Genomic DNA, 15,840 nt, shown 5'->3' on the forward strand with positions numbered 1-15,840 from the left:
TTCCTCTGCGTCCAAACTCATCCCACAAACACATCACATAATTTACTACTTGATGTTTTCTGCACAGTCGTAACTGCACCGATGAATGATCTACGCCTGCTACTATATACTTCTCATTATGGGTCTACACTTCAACACCTGACCTGCTGTCTAGGGTGAAACAAGCATAGATGTCACGTGAGCTGGGAGATACTAACCATCCTAAAAAACATGCCACTTTAGTCTTCAAACGAAATAAATATTGATGTAACGTTTTTCAGTACACTGTCTTCAGTCATATCAATAAAAATATCTGCCCTTTTACCCCTAACAACACTCACAGGTTGATGCCATATTTCTCGACTTTCGAAAGGCGTTCGGCTCAGTTCCGCACTGTCGCTTGCTACAAAAAGTACGCGCTTACCGTCTATGCGATGACATATGCGGTTGCATAGAAAGTTTTCTAACAGACAGGGAGCAGTATGTCGTCCTGAACGGGGTGATTTCAACAGAAACAAGCGTAACTTTAGGTGTGCCCCAAGGCAGCGTAATAGGTCCGCTGCTTTTAACGTTTTACATAAAAACGATCTGGTTGATAGTTTTGACAGCGGCATTAGGCTGTTTGCCGATGATGCTGTAGTCTACAGGAAAGTAGTACAACACGAAAGTTGTGAACAAATCAATGAAGATTTGCAGAAAATAAATGCGTGGTGTAATGACTGGCAGTTATCTCTCAATATTAGTAAGTGTAACCTACTGCGTATAAAAAGGCGGAAATCCCCATTAAAGTATGAGTACAAAATAAATGCCCAGTGTTTGGAAGCGGTAACATCGGTCAAGTTCCTGGGTGCGACTATTCGAAATGATCTCAAATGGAATGATCAGATTACACAAGTAATGAGCAAGGCGAACTCTAGATTGCGGTTTATTGGTATAATCCTGAAGTGATGCAGTCCTTCAACGAAGGAAATAGCTTATAATACGTTAGTTCGTCCAGTCTTTGAGTGTTGTTCGTCTGTATGGGACACTTACCAGTTGGGTCTGATTCAAGATATTGAGAAGGTCCAAAGAAGAGCGGCAAGTTTCGTAACTGGCACATTTAGGCATCGCGAGAGCGTTACAAATCTCATAGAAATTTTGAAGTGGGACACACTTGCAGATAGACGGGGCGCTAAACGGAAGGGGCTGCTCACTAAATTCCGAAATGCGATCTTCAACGAGGATGTAGAGCGTATATTATTACCACCAACTTTCAAATCGCGTAATGATCACCATTCAAAGATAAGGGAAATTAGAGCTCGTACTGAGGCGTTCAGACAATCGTTTTTCCCTCGTGCGATCCGCGAGTGGAACAGAGGGGGGGGATATGACTTTGGCGCAAATTGTGTCCTCCACCATACACCACTTGGTGGCTAGCGGAGTGTATATGTAGAAGTATATTGCAGAGTGAAGCAGATAATTTGACGTTGCACTGAATTTCGCTACGTACCTAGAATAGAATATTTTCTTCTACACATGATGTGAAGCACTACGATATCTGACGGGAGGTCTCTCAAGAATTTCGTTCGGAGCGTACTGAGTGACCATCGGCCAGAGTAACTGCTGGTAGACACCAGGTCCTGGTAAATGTTGCTACCACTTTATATGTGTTGCAAAGGCAATTGCCTGTCACCTTCTGTGCAATGAGCCCCCATCAGCAGCACATCTCCCACACACTACCAGGTAAATGGTTTACAGTAGTATATTCCCACTGGACCGTATCTGCCTACACTATGTTTGTCTCAAAGTAATAACTACCATGCAGAAGCGCTACCCTGAAAACTTCATAAATATATCAGGCATAGTAATGTAATGGTCATATAATTGTTTTACACTACTGGCAATTAAAATTGCTACACCACGAAGATGACGTGCTACAGACGCGAAATTTAACCGACAGGAAGAAGATGCTGTGATATGCAAATGATTAACTTTTCAGAGAATTCACACAAGCTTAGCGCCGGTGGCGACACTTACAACGTGCTGACATGAGCAAAGTTTCCAACCGATTTCTCATATACAAACAGCAGTTGACCGGCGTTGCCTGGTGAAACGTTGTTGTGATGCGTCGTGTAAAGAGGAGAGATGCGTACCATCACGTTTCCGACTTTGATAAAGGTCGGATTTTAGCCTATCGCGATTGCGGTTTATCGTATCGCGACATTGCTGGTCGCGTTGGTCGAGATCCAATGACTGTAAGCAGAATATGGAATCGGTGGTTTCTGGAGGGTAACACGGAACGCCGTGCTGGATCCCAACGGCCTCGTATCACTAGCAGTCAAGAGGACAGGCATCTTATCCGCATGGCTGTAACGGATCGTGCAGCCACGTCTCGATCCCTGAGTCAAGACAACAACCATCTGCACGAACAGTTCGACGTCGTTTGCAGCAGCATAACCTATCAGCTCGGAGAACATGGCTGCGGTTACCATTGACGCTGCATGGTGCGATGGTGTACTCAACGACGAACCTGGGTGCACGAATGGTAAAACGTCATTTTTTCGGATGAATCCAGTTTCTGTTTACAGCATCATAATGGTCGCATCCGTGTTTGGCGACATCGCGGTGAACGCACATTGGAGGCGTGTATTCGTCATCGCCATACTGGCATATCACCCAGCGTGATGCTATGGGGTGCCATTGGTTACACGTCTCGGTCACCTCTTGTTCGCATTGACGGCACTTTGAACAGTGGACGTTACATTTCAGATGTGTTACGACCCGTGGCTCTACCGTTCATTCGATCCCTGCGAAACCCTACAGGATAATGCACGATCGCATGTTGCAGGTCCTGTACGGGCCTTTCTGGATACAAAAATATTCGACTGGCCAGCACATTCTTCAGATCTCTCACCAAATGAAAACGTCTGGTCAATGGTGGCCGAGCAACTGGCTCGTCACAATACGCCAGTCACTACTCTTGATGAACTTTGGTATCGTGTCGAAGCTGCATGGACAGCTGTACCTGTACACGCCATCCAAGCTCTGTTTGACTCAATGCCCAGGCGTATCAAGGCCGTTATTACGGCCAGAGGTGGTTGTTCTGGGTACTGATTAGTCAGGATCTATGCACCCAAACTGCGTGGAAATGTAATCACATGTCAGTTCTAGTATAATATATTTGTCCTATGAATACCCGTTTATCATCTGCATTTCTTCTTGGTGTAGCAATTTTAATGGCCAATAGTGTAGTGTTCATCTTAAATTGTGATGGAATATTTTCTATAGTTTTAGAATAAGTTATTCACTGACCTTATGAAATGTAACTGCAGTCAATTCGGCTGTGACTCTGATAAGGCAAGAGGATTCACTGAAGAATAATTCGACCAAAATCGTGACTCCTGAATAGATGGCAGCTGTGGTATGTGGCAAGTACCAGACAGTGGAGTAGATTCTCCCTCTCAGCACTAGGCTCTCGAAGTGACCAAAAGGAAAAAGGAAATGTCTTCCAGCAGCACGATAATGACACATCACAGAGACACATTGGTGGCTTTTCTCTCTGAAACGGTTGCATATATCGTCTGCAAGCTTATGTCGCGTGCCGCGGTATGCGGAGACACTACAAGCAACACGGTAGAACCGAGAAGAAGCAGAGACTGGAGCTCACCGCTGTGCTACGTCCTCCTCAATGTCTCCAGCTGATGCAGTATTACTTCTCTCTGCTCCCAATAATGAGAGAAGACACGCAGGGGCATCACTAAGCATCTGATGAAGAAATTAGGAGGCTGGGGGCACAGACAGGATGTCGACTTCTTCCATTACGTCTTCAGAAAACTTGTTCGTCATTGGCGGAAGTGTATCCAACTGTACGGTGATTATATAAGAAGTAAATTTCTGTAATTAAAGAGCATTATTTAAAGAGTTTTCCGCCTCCGATTCATTATAATATTCCCATCGAGTCGCAAGTCAAAGAGATGGAGGCATTACATCTCATTCGAGTACTGTAAATTTTTCTGAAATAAAAATAGTTGTAACATACTCTGTTTAGGCATGCGCAGTTTAAAAAATGCATCACTCTTTGTGTTGCAGCGTTGGCAGCGGCGGCGGTGGTGGCCAGTGCGCTGCACAGGGTCCCCAGGGATGCGACCCCCACCAGAAGTACCGCACCATAGACGGCACCTGCAACAACGTCTACCGGCCAGGACTGGGTGCTGCCCAGTCCACCTACAGCCGACTGCTGGGACCAAAGTACTCTGGAGGTCAGTAAAACCACCACACATCTCCACAACCACACACCCTCATGTCCACACACCAACACATCCACAACAGCTGACTGCTGGGTTCAAATGGCTCTGAGCACTATGGGACTTAACATCTATGATCATCAGTCCCCTAGAACTTAGAACTACTTAAACCCAACTAACCTAAGGACATCACACACATCCATGCCTGAGGCAGGATTCGAACCTGCGACAGTAGCAGTTGCGCCCCTCCGGACTGAGTGCCTAGAACCGCTAGACCACCGCGGCCGGCGACTGCTGGGACCAAAGTACTCTGGAGGTCAGTAAAACCACCACACATCTCCACAACCACACACCCTCATGTCCACACACCAACACATCCACAACAGCTGACTGCTGGGTTCAAATGGCTCTGAGCACTATGGTACTTAACATCTATGATCATCAGTCCCCTAGAACTTAGAACTACTTAAACCCAACTAACCTAAGGACATCACACACATCCATGCCTGAGGCAGGATTCGAACCTGCGACAGTAGCAGTTGCGCCCCTCCGGACTGAGTGCCTAGAACCGCTAGACCACCGCGGCCGGCGACTGCTGGGACCAAAGTACTCTGGAGGTCAGTAAAACCATCACACACCCCCACATCCACACACCCCAACATCCACACACCCCCATGTCCACACACCAACACATCCACAACAGCCGACTGCTGGGACCAAAGTACTCCGGAGGTCAGTGAAACCATCACACATCTCCACAATCACACATTCTCACGTCCACACACCCCCACATCCACATACCCCAACATCCACACACCCCATGTCCACACACCAACACATCCACAACAGCTGACTGCTGGGACCAAAGTACTCTGGAGGTCAGTAAAACCATCACACACCCCCACATCCACACACCCCAACATCCACACACACCCATGTCCACACACCAACACATCCACACACTAATACACACTAACACATCCTCACACTCCACACCAAAACACACCACACTGACACACACCACAGTGACACCCACCCACTGACACCCACCAAACTGACACAGACCGAACTGACAGAGGCCTCATCAACACACACCACACCAACAGATGCAACACCCTCACATCCACATATCCCCACACTGAAAAGTTTCCAGAGTGACACACACTGACCCACAATCCCTGCACTGACTCAGTCCCACCCCCATGTATTATCACAACTCACATCCACGCTCTCTACCCTACACATCTCCACACCTATGCTACCCACATCCATGCTCTCTATGCCCACACATGCCCACCCCTACACTACCTAAATCCACACTTTCCACTCCCAAACATCCCCATACCTACACTACCCCCACTCCTCACACCCACACAGCCCCATAGTAATACATCCCTGTACCAACAAATCCCTACACCCACATATCCCCACACCAACACATCCCTGCTCTGACACATGCCTGCACCCACACATCCCCACAACTCCAACTCCTGAGATCCACACATCCCCCACCCTCATGCTGACATCTGCCTACACTGACAAACACTGTACTGACACATCACACACCCACACATGCTCACACCTACACATCCACATACTGACGTATACCCATGCTGATGAATCCTCAAACTGGCCTCTATTATTATTTGAATTTATCTCACGACAAGATCATCATGAAATCTTTCTTTTATAGATTGCAGTAATCAGGATCAGCTATAATCTCAGCCATAAATTTGCTGCAATTAAGAGAAATGGTTATCTAAGTTAAATATCTAAGTTATCTAAGTTAAATAATATCCCTCAGCTTAGTGTTGAGTTATTAGCAAAGACTGCATGTCATATTTTTCCGCCGGCCGCTGTGGCCGTGCGGTTCTAGGCGCTTCAGGGTGGAACCGCGTGACCGCTAAGGTCGCAGGTCAAATCCTGCCTCGGGCATGGATTTGTGTGATGTCCTTAGGTTAGTTAGGTTTAAGTAGTTCTAAGTTCTAGGGGACTGATGACCTCAGATGTTAAGTCCCATAGTGCTCAGAGCCATTTGAACCAACCATATTTTTCCTATCACAAGTACTTGGATTAAATTATCTATTTTATTAAGGAAACACACAATGATTTCTGCTCAAGCCAAAGTTACTGAGTAGCTTCGGCTTGTGTGGTTGCACTTCAAACACATATAGAATGTACAACTATCTAGACTATATAACCCAACGAAGTATAGGATTTCGAAATAAATAAACTATGCACAGGTTCTTTTGAGTGGTAGACAGAAGTAATGATTATTAAGAATGAAAATAAGTTAATTTCGTTACACATATTACACAAGCTTCTACTACTAAAATTACAATGACCGCATTTAACTTTGATGTTTTGGAATTGTAAGGGACAGAAATGACGTAAAGAAGGTTGAAAGAATCTTTTCAGTCGTTATTATTTCAGCTAGAAACAGACACCTACATTCATCAGAACGAAGGCAACAATCTCAGTGGTAAACGTAAAGACAGACAAAGGGGAATGGAATAGAATGAACGAATCATTGACTTAAATAACTATGCATACCTAAACATGAATCAAATAAGGAGTGTTAGCTCCTTACTGTATGTTTTCTCTTAAACGAACATGAAAATCTACATAAATCATAACAGTGTAGAATACAGCTATTTCCACCATATGCGTAGAATTATTTTGAAAAAATAAAGAGGCGCCACACGCCTTAACACCATACACTATTAGACTTTCACACTCCTACACACCACCTCACTTACATGCCACATACCTTAAGAATTACCTCCATCCACACACCCTCCTACCCACAATCCCCACCACACACCCTACTTTGCAAAGTACTCACCCACACCATATCATCCTGAGTGCAGATTATTTATAATGAATGGCCAAAAGTCAAGGGAAAGCACTGAATGTGATATCATTAGCTAATCATTCCTCCGCCAGAGAATAACTTTTTATTGGTTTTCGGAACATGTCCTTTCAGGCAGCTGAACACTGGAAATGTTACATTATGGATTACAATTTGTTGTGACAATTCAAAGTAGACATTAATTTAAGTCGACCCTTGTACGAAGTTACATATGCTCGAAAAGGACTGACTACGACATAAAACAAGTCTTACATTCACGGTATACAGAAACAAGTAGACAAGACGAAAATGTAACACAGGATACACATAGGTCTGTGAAGAGATGGAATCGTTCTGGAGGGATATTTAGCAATGAATCTTGCAGTACTTCTCACACTCGGACGCCACACATAATGCGACATAACTCGAGAGTGAATAAAAGTCTGCTCAAATTAAAAACGCGTTGTTGTCCTAGAGTAGCTGTCTATCTCTTTGACACGTCATATGCCCCCGTTTCTAGTTGAAAATTACGACTTGCATCCAAGATGACGAATTCGAAAGTGGCCACTGTGTTGGTAACATAGCCTAATAGGTTTTCCGTTCCCACTCCCCTCACCATCCGATTTCATACTATTTGATCTTAAATTTCTTGTCCTCCATCTGCACTAGTTTTAGAACCGTGAACACAAGCATATGGGCCACCCTGTACATATAAATTGGTTACTAGTCAGAGCTACTGCATAACTGCTGCAACTGCAGAACGCAGGCAGTTCACTACACTAATACCTCCCCGATATTTTGCTAACAATTTTGACGATTATTTCTTGATCTGTGCATCAGAAATAGCGTACAAACTTCTCCTTCGATGTTACTACGGACACACTGGCCCCTGTCATGTATACTTCGCGCACAACTGAGTTGTTCGTTGAGTGGCAGAATTTCCAGGCGCAAGTTACTGGCTTTCTGAGCTGACCCACTTTCCTCGACAGCTTTTGAACGAAACACCGGATCGGTACTTTCTAAAACTGAAAAGTACATCTTTGCGTGGCTGTATTATTAATGATTGTGCCATATGTTGTCTATGACGTAATAATATTAAGACCACTCGATCTTTCCGAAGAAATGAGTCGCACACGTGTTGTCTAATGGTACCACGCAGGTTCACGGGGAACGCACGGAATGAGAACAGCAATATTTTCAATTATTTATTTTATTTATTTTTTTCACCTTTTTCAACTCGGATTTTTTGCGCACTAATAGTTCGCCCTATCTCTCTGAAACCAGATTAACTTTCTCACGTCAGCAAGGCCACGACTGATCACTGTGTGAGAAATGAGCTTACCATTCCGCACTCCCGAAAAAAATTCTCTGTTCCAGGACTTTACAGGGTGTCCCATTTATCTTGACCACCCTAAATAACTCTTTGTCAAGACGCAAATTACAAAATGTTTCAAGCAAATGTTCTTTAGCCGTCAGGGGGACATCAATCAGCATGCTTGCCTTCGTTGTAGCTTTGTTTTTTTTACAAAGATATGAACAACGGTAGGACTTTTCTAAGTGGCAACCTGTATTTTTTATTCGGTAACTCATTTCCTCTCCTAAAGACCTATACAAAAATGTATCACAGTGTACCATTCACTGAAACGCAACGTTATTAATTACGTAACACAACACTGACGTTGACGCTCCCAGCGCTTAGTGCAAGTATTCGGGGTAATTGAACACATCCACGTGCTGACGTTGACAGAGGACAAATTCAAACGTAAGTAGAATGGACACCCGTCATTCCGTCAACCATCGTCAGTTGACGAGTTGTGTGAGTAGAATGTACACCAAAAAAGAGAAGGTAGAAATGCTACTCATTTTTGGGGAATGTAAGTTAGCAGAACAGTAACTGCAATACTGTTTTCTTATGTACCGGTACATTTAGTACAGTTGTTTAGTACTTTTAAATACTGTTGCGTAGAGTAGGCATACAGTAAAAGCTGTCCTTCCTACAAACTGCATCAACATAACGTTTCTTTTATTGTCGTTGAAGGCAGGCGAAATGCTACGCAGGCAGCGGAATTGTACAGAGAGCGATATCCTGACAAGAACCCACCTTTCCGACGGATGTTTTCTCGTCTTGTTGCTACGCTTCAGGAAACGGGAAGTTTCAACGCTCGACAACGCAATCGTCGTAGCACTCGCACAGACGAAGCTGCCGAAGTTACTGTTCTCGCTTCCGTTGCTATGAATCCACATGTGAGCACACGACAGCTTGAACACGAGACTGGCATTCCTAAACCAGTGTACATCGTATTTTTACACATCATGGGTTCCACCCTTACCATGTACACCTACATCAAGAATTGTAGGGGAATGATTTCCAGAATCGTGTACAGTTCTGTCAGAGGGCACAGCAGCAAATCCTCGCTAGCCCGAACTTTTTCTCCAATGTTCTATTTACCGATGAATGTTCCTTCTCAAACAAAGGACACGTAGATACAAGGAACATGCATTATTGGTCCAGCGACAACCCACGATGGCAGAGACAGGTGGAACATAAGTGTCAACGGAGAGTTAACGTCTGGTGTGGGATGCTTGGTACTATAATTATTGGCCCTTATTTCATCAATGGTAGTCTAAACCGCACATCGTATACCAACTTCCTCAAACGAATTCTTCCTCCTCTTCTGAATGAAGTGGCGCTAAGAACCAGAATTCTTATGTGGTAACAACACGATGGATGTCTAGCACATAATCCCTTGCGTACACGTCGTGTTCTGAACCGAAGATGTCCTGCCAGATGGACTGGTCGAGGAGAAACAGTTACTTGGCCTGCTAGGTCTCCTGATTTAAATCATCTGGACTTTCTTCTTTAGGGATGCATTAAAGACGTTGTCTATCGGGATATTACAACAACTCCAGAGGACATTCAGGAACGTATCGTGCTTGCTTGTAATTCTCTTCAGCAGGCAACACTGGAAGCAGTAAATCTTTCATTCAACGAGTGCACCAGTGTATAGGTGTCCAGGGTCACGACATTGAGCACCTTTGAATATTCTACTTCTGGGCAATGGTACAGGAGAGTCAAAGTCAATTTTGTATTATGTTTTTACATGGTTTTCATTTGTTTTCTGACAACTCCAGCAAGTGGACGAGGTTGTGATCCCGGGCTAAAAGTCAATGTTGTGTTATGTAATTAATAACGCTGTGTTTCAGTGAATGATACACTGTGATACATTTTTGAATAGTTCTTTAGGAGAGAAAATGAATTACCGGATAAAAAATGTAGGGTGCCATTTAAAAAAGTCATACCAGTATTCATATCTTTGTAAAAAAACAAAGCTACAACGAAGGCAATCATGGTGATTGATGCCCCCTGTCAGCTAAAGAACATTTGCTTGAAACGTTTTGTAGTGTGCAACTGGACAAACAGTTATTTAGGGGGTCAAGATAAAGGGAACACCCTGTATATTTAGGTAGATAATGCATCAGATATAACTCATCAGAAGCTGGGTTGATAAGAATGTACAATATCCACATATTGATGTACACGATTAAGGAATCCAAGTCCATGCTCCGACTCGTAGATTGCCTGCTTTGTTTTTCCTGATTACGACATTCTCGTGAATAGCCTCGTATCACACATCCGAATGAGGAACTATTTTGCCTCCAGACTACTTCACCCACAATGATGCTGTTTTAAGCTATACAGTAGAGAGGCACGTCCTTGGTCAATATATGAGCTGTAGTTTCTATCAGAAGGTGGAGTACAGTTTTAGATATTGAAGAAGAGATCGATTCCAACTGTCTCACTGTGTAAGTTTCTTACTAGGTGATTTACGAAGAATAGCTGAGCAACTGTCGGAGAGAAATAACATTTTTAAGTGTTATTTTGAGTTTTTGTGCTAGAAGTTTGGCTTAGGTAAACTTTCTTAGCACTGCAGGGTTAAATATTAAAGACAAAAAGAAATTCATTCACACACCCAATAGTATTATTTTCTAAATAAAACATGTCTAGAAACTCTCTGCGCAATAACTAGTCCTCCCGTCTTTGTCCATATCCTGTTTCCGACTCTCTTGTCCATTCCCTCCACCCCTGTCCGCCTAGCTGCCCTTACCACACCACCCTCCTTCTGAAATTCAGCCTTCTTCATTGTTATTGCCAATTCAGATTCCATAACAATAATATTCTAATCATAAGCCAAAAAGACACTGTGAAAGCCGACTGCGAGGACGAAAACAAAACAGCTCACTGATGTGTATACAATTTTTGTTCAAATATGCATATAATGATAAAGAATATATTTATATACATATATACATTTCTATATATGGGAGAAGCAATATGTCTAATGGTTTAAATGTCCTGCTATCGTAGTTAAAACTGGCTGTGAGAAAGGAAACGAACCCTGACATTTTCATAGCATGGCACAGCACAGCAAAGCATTTTCTTCCACGCAGTCGGTTTTAACATAAAAAATGTACATCATTGTTTAAATAAATGTGCAGTCCATGCCTATCTGAGTCTATTAATGTTCATTAGAGTGATGTGTAAAAGTTTGAAGTAAATTATTTAAGCAATTTTCGAGTGTGTCTGCAACAACGTTTCCTCTTCAGATATAACATATTATAAACATTAAAGAAGGTATAGCTTATGTGTGTCCAAAGTTTCAGTACAGTATCATCTACAAATAAGTAAATTAGCCAAGGACTTTTCGAGACTTGTGGTTACATATATATAGTCTAATGAACATTCAGATAGACACAGGCCATATATATATATATATATATGGCCTGTGTCCGTCTGAATGTTCATTAGACTATTGTTTATAGTTGATACCAAAACATTCGAAAAGTTGTTTCCGATTTCCTTTAAATTTTTACATAATAGTCTAATGAACATTCGGATGGACACAGTTTTGGTATCAACTATAAACAACCTATTGTCTTCATATAGCCGGCCGAAGTGGCCGTGCGGTTAAAGGCGCTGCGGTCTGGAACCGCAAGACTGCTACGGTCGCAGGTTCGAATCCTGCCTCGGGCATGGATATTTGTGATGTCCTTAGGTTGGTTAGGATTAACTAGTTCTAAGTTCTAGGGGACTAATGACCTCTGCAGTTGAGTCCCATAGTGCGCAGAGCCATTTGAACCATTGTCTTCATAAAGTAGTATACAAAGAAGCAAAACGTTCCAGTGAACTTGGATTCCCAAACAAGCCGTTTGCGAGGTAACTGCGAATGTGTGGTAATGAGTCAGCACTTATTTAAGTATGGCCCTAGTTACTACAAATGTATGCGACATGTGAGCTTTTCGGTTTGGCTAGAATCTCACTCATGACCTACTTTAACAACAGTTACGTTACTGATACGGTACATGTCACATTACAATTTAGTGTGCGCACGTACCTCTTAATAGACGTGATCCGCGTCACGTCCCCACATTTGAATGAATTGCTGCACCCGTCTCTACAGTGGGTTACGAATTCTTCAAATATCCCCAGGTCATGTCATACAGCTTCACAAGACTGCACAATTCGCTCCTCCATTTGATCCACTGCTTCAACGGAAGTGCTTTACACTTAGTCTCAAGGTGACCCCGGACAGTAAAAAATGGTTCAAATGGCTCTAAGCGTTATGGGACTTAACATCTGAGGTCATCAGTCCCCTAGAACTTAGAACTACTTAAACCTAACTAACCTAAGGACATCACACACATCCACGCCCGAGGCAGGATTCGAACCTGCGACCGCAGTAGCAGCGCCGTTCCGGACTGAAGCGCCTAGAACCGCTCGGCCACAGCTTCCAGCTCCAGACAGTAAAGCCCAGTGGACTGACGTCAGGTGAAATTGGAGGCTAAGATACACGCCTTGGACCACCTATCCACTTTGGTCCACACTGTCATGTTAGACGTTGTCTTACATTACCAACATCCTTGTCCAGTGCCCTGTCATGCAAGTACTATGTTCCAAAAGCATTGGATATGGTTGAAATTTGAGCTCAATTAGATGGGAACATAATGGAGAAGTATAGATTTCGAAGACGTTTGGACTAACCAGGACAACATCCCTCACTGAATTCAGTGGCGGTTGGTAACCACACTTTCGAGACGCCTCACGTTTACCGGAACATTAGTGTTCGTTTTGTCGTGTACTTTCCCGCCGGTGCGACGCTAGGGATTACAATTACAAATAACTTAAATTGGAACGATCACATAGATAATATTGTGGGTAGAGCAAACCAAAGACTGCGATTCATTGGCAGAACACTTAGAAGGTGCAACAGGTCTACCAAAGAGACTGCTTACATTACGCTTGTCCGCCCTATTCTGGAGTACTGCTGTGCGGTGTGGGATCCGCATCAGGTGGGACTGACGGATGACTTCGAAAAAGTACAAAGAAGGGCAGCTCGTTTTCTATCATCGCGAAATAGGGGAGACAGTGTCACAGACATGATACGTGAATTGGAGTGGCAATCATTAAAAAAAAGGAGTTTTTCGTTGCGACGGGATCTTCTCATGAAATTTCAGTCACCAGTTTTCTCCTCCGATTGCGGAAACATTCTGTTGGAACCCACCTACATAGGGAGAAATGATCATCACGATAGAATAAGAGAAATCAGGGCTCGCGCGGAAAAACGTAAGTGCTCGTTTTTCCCGCGTGCCGTTGGAGAGTGGAACGGTAGAGAGACAGCTTGAAGGTGGTTCACTGAACCCTCTGCCAGGCACTTTATTGTGAATAGCAGAGTAATCACGTAGATGTAGATACGCTATGTGTTGTTTGCTGACAGACACCTGTTGTTTCCACAGCCAACCGGCAGCCGGCAGTGTCCGTGACGGGGCACTCGCTGCCCCCGGCGAGAACGGTCAGCTGGGTGTTGTTCCCGGACAACCCGATCCACGACCCCATCTGGACGCTGGTGGCCATGCAGTGGGGGCAGATCATGACGCACGACATGAGCATGGCCGCGGGCACCTCGCAGGCCAGTCAGTAACAATTCTCTCTCTCTCTCTCTCTCTCTCTCTCTCTCTCTCTCTCTCTCTATTCTCTTCCTGTCTCTGTGGGTAGTGAGTCTCTAACTGTTCTGATGTGTTTACAGCATGACTTCATTGAAACGCCCGCTAAACCTGTTGAGCAGAACAGGTGATTAGGACTGTGGAATGTTCCAAATAAGGTGTCTGTCAGGTTCACTCAAAATTGTAATTTATTATAATTTAATAACACCTTTAAATCAAAACGGCACATATCCGAACCTTTAGAACAACGAGTTTCAAAAAGGCAATTATTTCACGGCTGAGGGCCTCCAAACAAGAAATCTTAAAAGTCAACAAAACAAAATGCAGTTAAAATAGCAAATAAAATAATTAAAATATATATGGTATCACAGCTACACTGCCTCAAGGCAAAGTGGATAGAACGAACATATGCAAGGGCCACAATTAAATGATAAATTTTTAAAATATATTACCATAATCTTTTACGGCAGAAGGCCACAATGTTTTTGCTTAAAGGGTAACTTCAAGAATAGGGTTTTAATCGCCTTAGGGCCCACAATTGATTTTCCAAAAATTCAAAAATACATAAAGTCCAATATAAACAAGAATCTTTAAGTCATTGGCTATGAAGGATTATAAACAGACAATTAAACACCAGTGAGAAAGACAATAAAGAAAACGGCACTCAGAAGCCTCCAGGGAGGTCGGTCTGCCCTCGTTCACTTAGGTGAGACAGGTGGTGAGCCCAACTACACTTGATCCATCGGAACCCAACCAGGGGACAGCCACGGACCGACCGACACAACGACTTGCTTGCCACCAATCAGTAGATGAGAACTCAAACACAAAAGGTTACGAACGTGATAATCCACAATGAAGTATGTATTAGCTGTCAAAACTACACACCAAGTTGGACAGCGACAGTAGGTGAGGAAAGGACGCTGCCTGAAATTACGTTAGTGTCCAGGGCAGGTAACCGGGACACTAACGGCCACGAGACAGAAAATTCCGCTGGTACACTTGAATTTGAAATACAGTAATATAGTTAACTTCACCCAAAAAGAACACTGCCTGAATTTACGTCAGTGGCCAGGGCAGGTAACCAGAACACTAACGGCAACAAGGCAGAAAATTCCGCTGGTTCACTCAAATTGTAGTAACAGCGAACCACCGAAACGAACCACCACAACATGAATGGAAGTGGCTTGGGTAGTTGAAACCACTACTCAACTTCGACGTCCTGGGTCGGTGAACCACGAAGCTCGTAGCGACCGGACAGCTCCACACACGCTCCGACACCGTGCAGGGACCACTAGCGGACCCAGCTGACTGCACTGCGTGGAGATAACTTCTCTGGTCCGCAGCAACCGACCGACTCACTGCAAACCCCCTAGCCAGAAACTATATGCACCAAACCAAACATGGCACACGGCGCAAATATCGATACACATCGCTGCTCCCACACGTATAAGGATGAAGAACCACAACGTAACCGCAACAAGGGCGGGAAACCAAACACAGACAGACAGCGAAGTTCACGAAAACGCACAGTCGGGAGTGAGCACGGTTCATTCATGTCTTACACTAATGTCCTCACCTCAAAGTAGCACATACACCCTATGTCCTCAAGTGTCTATTGGATATCTATCAATCTGTCCCGTCATCTACAAATTTTATCCTGTATGTCTTTGTTGTTGGAGGCAGTAGTAGTACGAAGACGTCCCGAAAAGTAATGCCTCTGCTTTATCTATGTGAAACACCTTAGAGCTTTTTAATAGAAACGCAAATTATTAACATTCTACATCCTTG

At 43.8% G+C, this 15,840-nt stretch overlaps 1 protein-coding gene across 1 annotated transcript in view; it reads left to right on the forward strand.

The window, feature by feature from the left end:
• LOC126428299 (peroxidase-like) overlaps window positions 1-15,840 on the forward strand; it is a 261,029-nt gene that overhangs the window by 184,810 nt on the left and 60,379 nt on the right. Inside the window, exons 5-6 of the mRNA XM_050090222.1 lie at window positions 4,048-4,217; window positions 13,846-14,022. Of these exons, the coding sequence (XP_049946179.1) occupies window positions 4,048-4,217; window positions 13,846-14,022 (347 nt within the window). The remainder of the gene's footprint in view (window positions 1-4,047; window positions 4,218-13,845; window positions 14,023-15,840) is intronic.

This window comes from Schistocerca serialis, chromosome 12 (assembly GCF_023864345.2).
Source record: "Schistocerca serialis cubense isolate TAMUIC-IGC-003099 chromosome 12, iqSchSeri2.2, whole genome shotgun sequence".
NCBI classification, from domain to species: Eukaryota; Metazoa; Arthropoda; class Insecta; order Orthoptera; family Acrididae; genus Schistocerca; species Schistocerca serialis.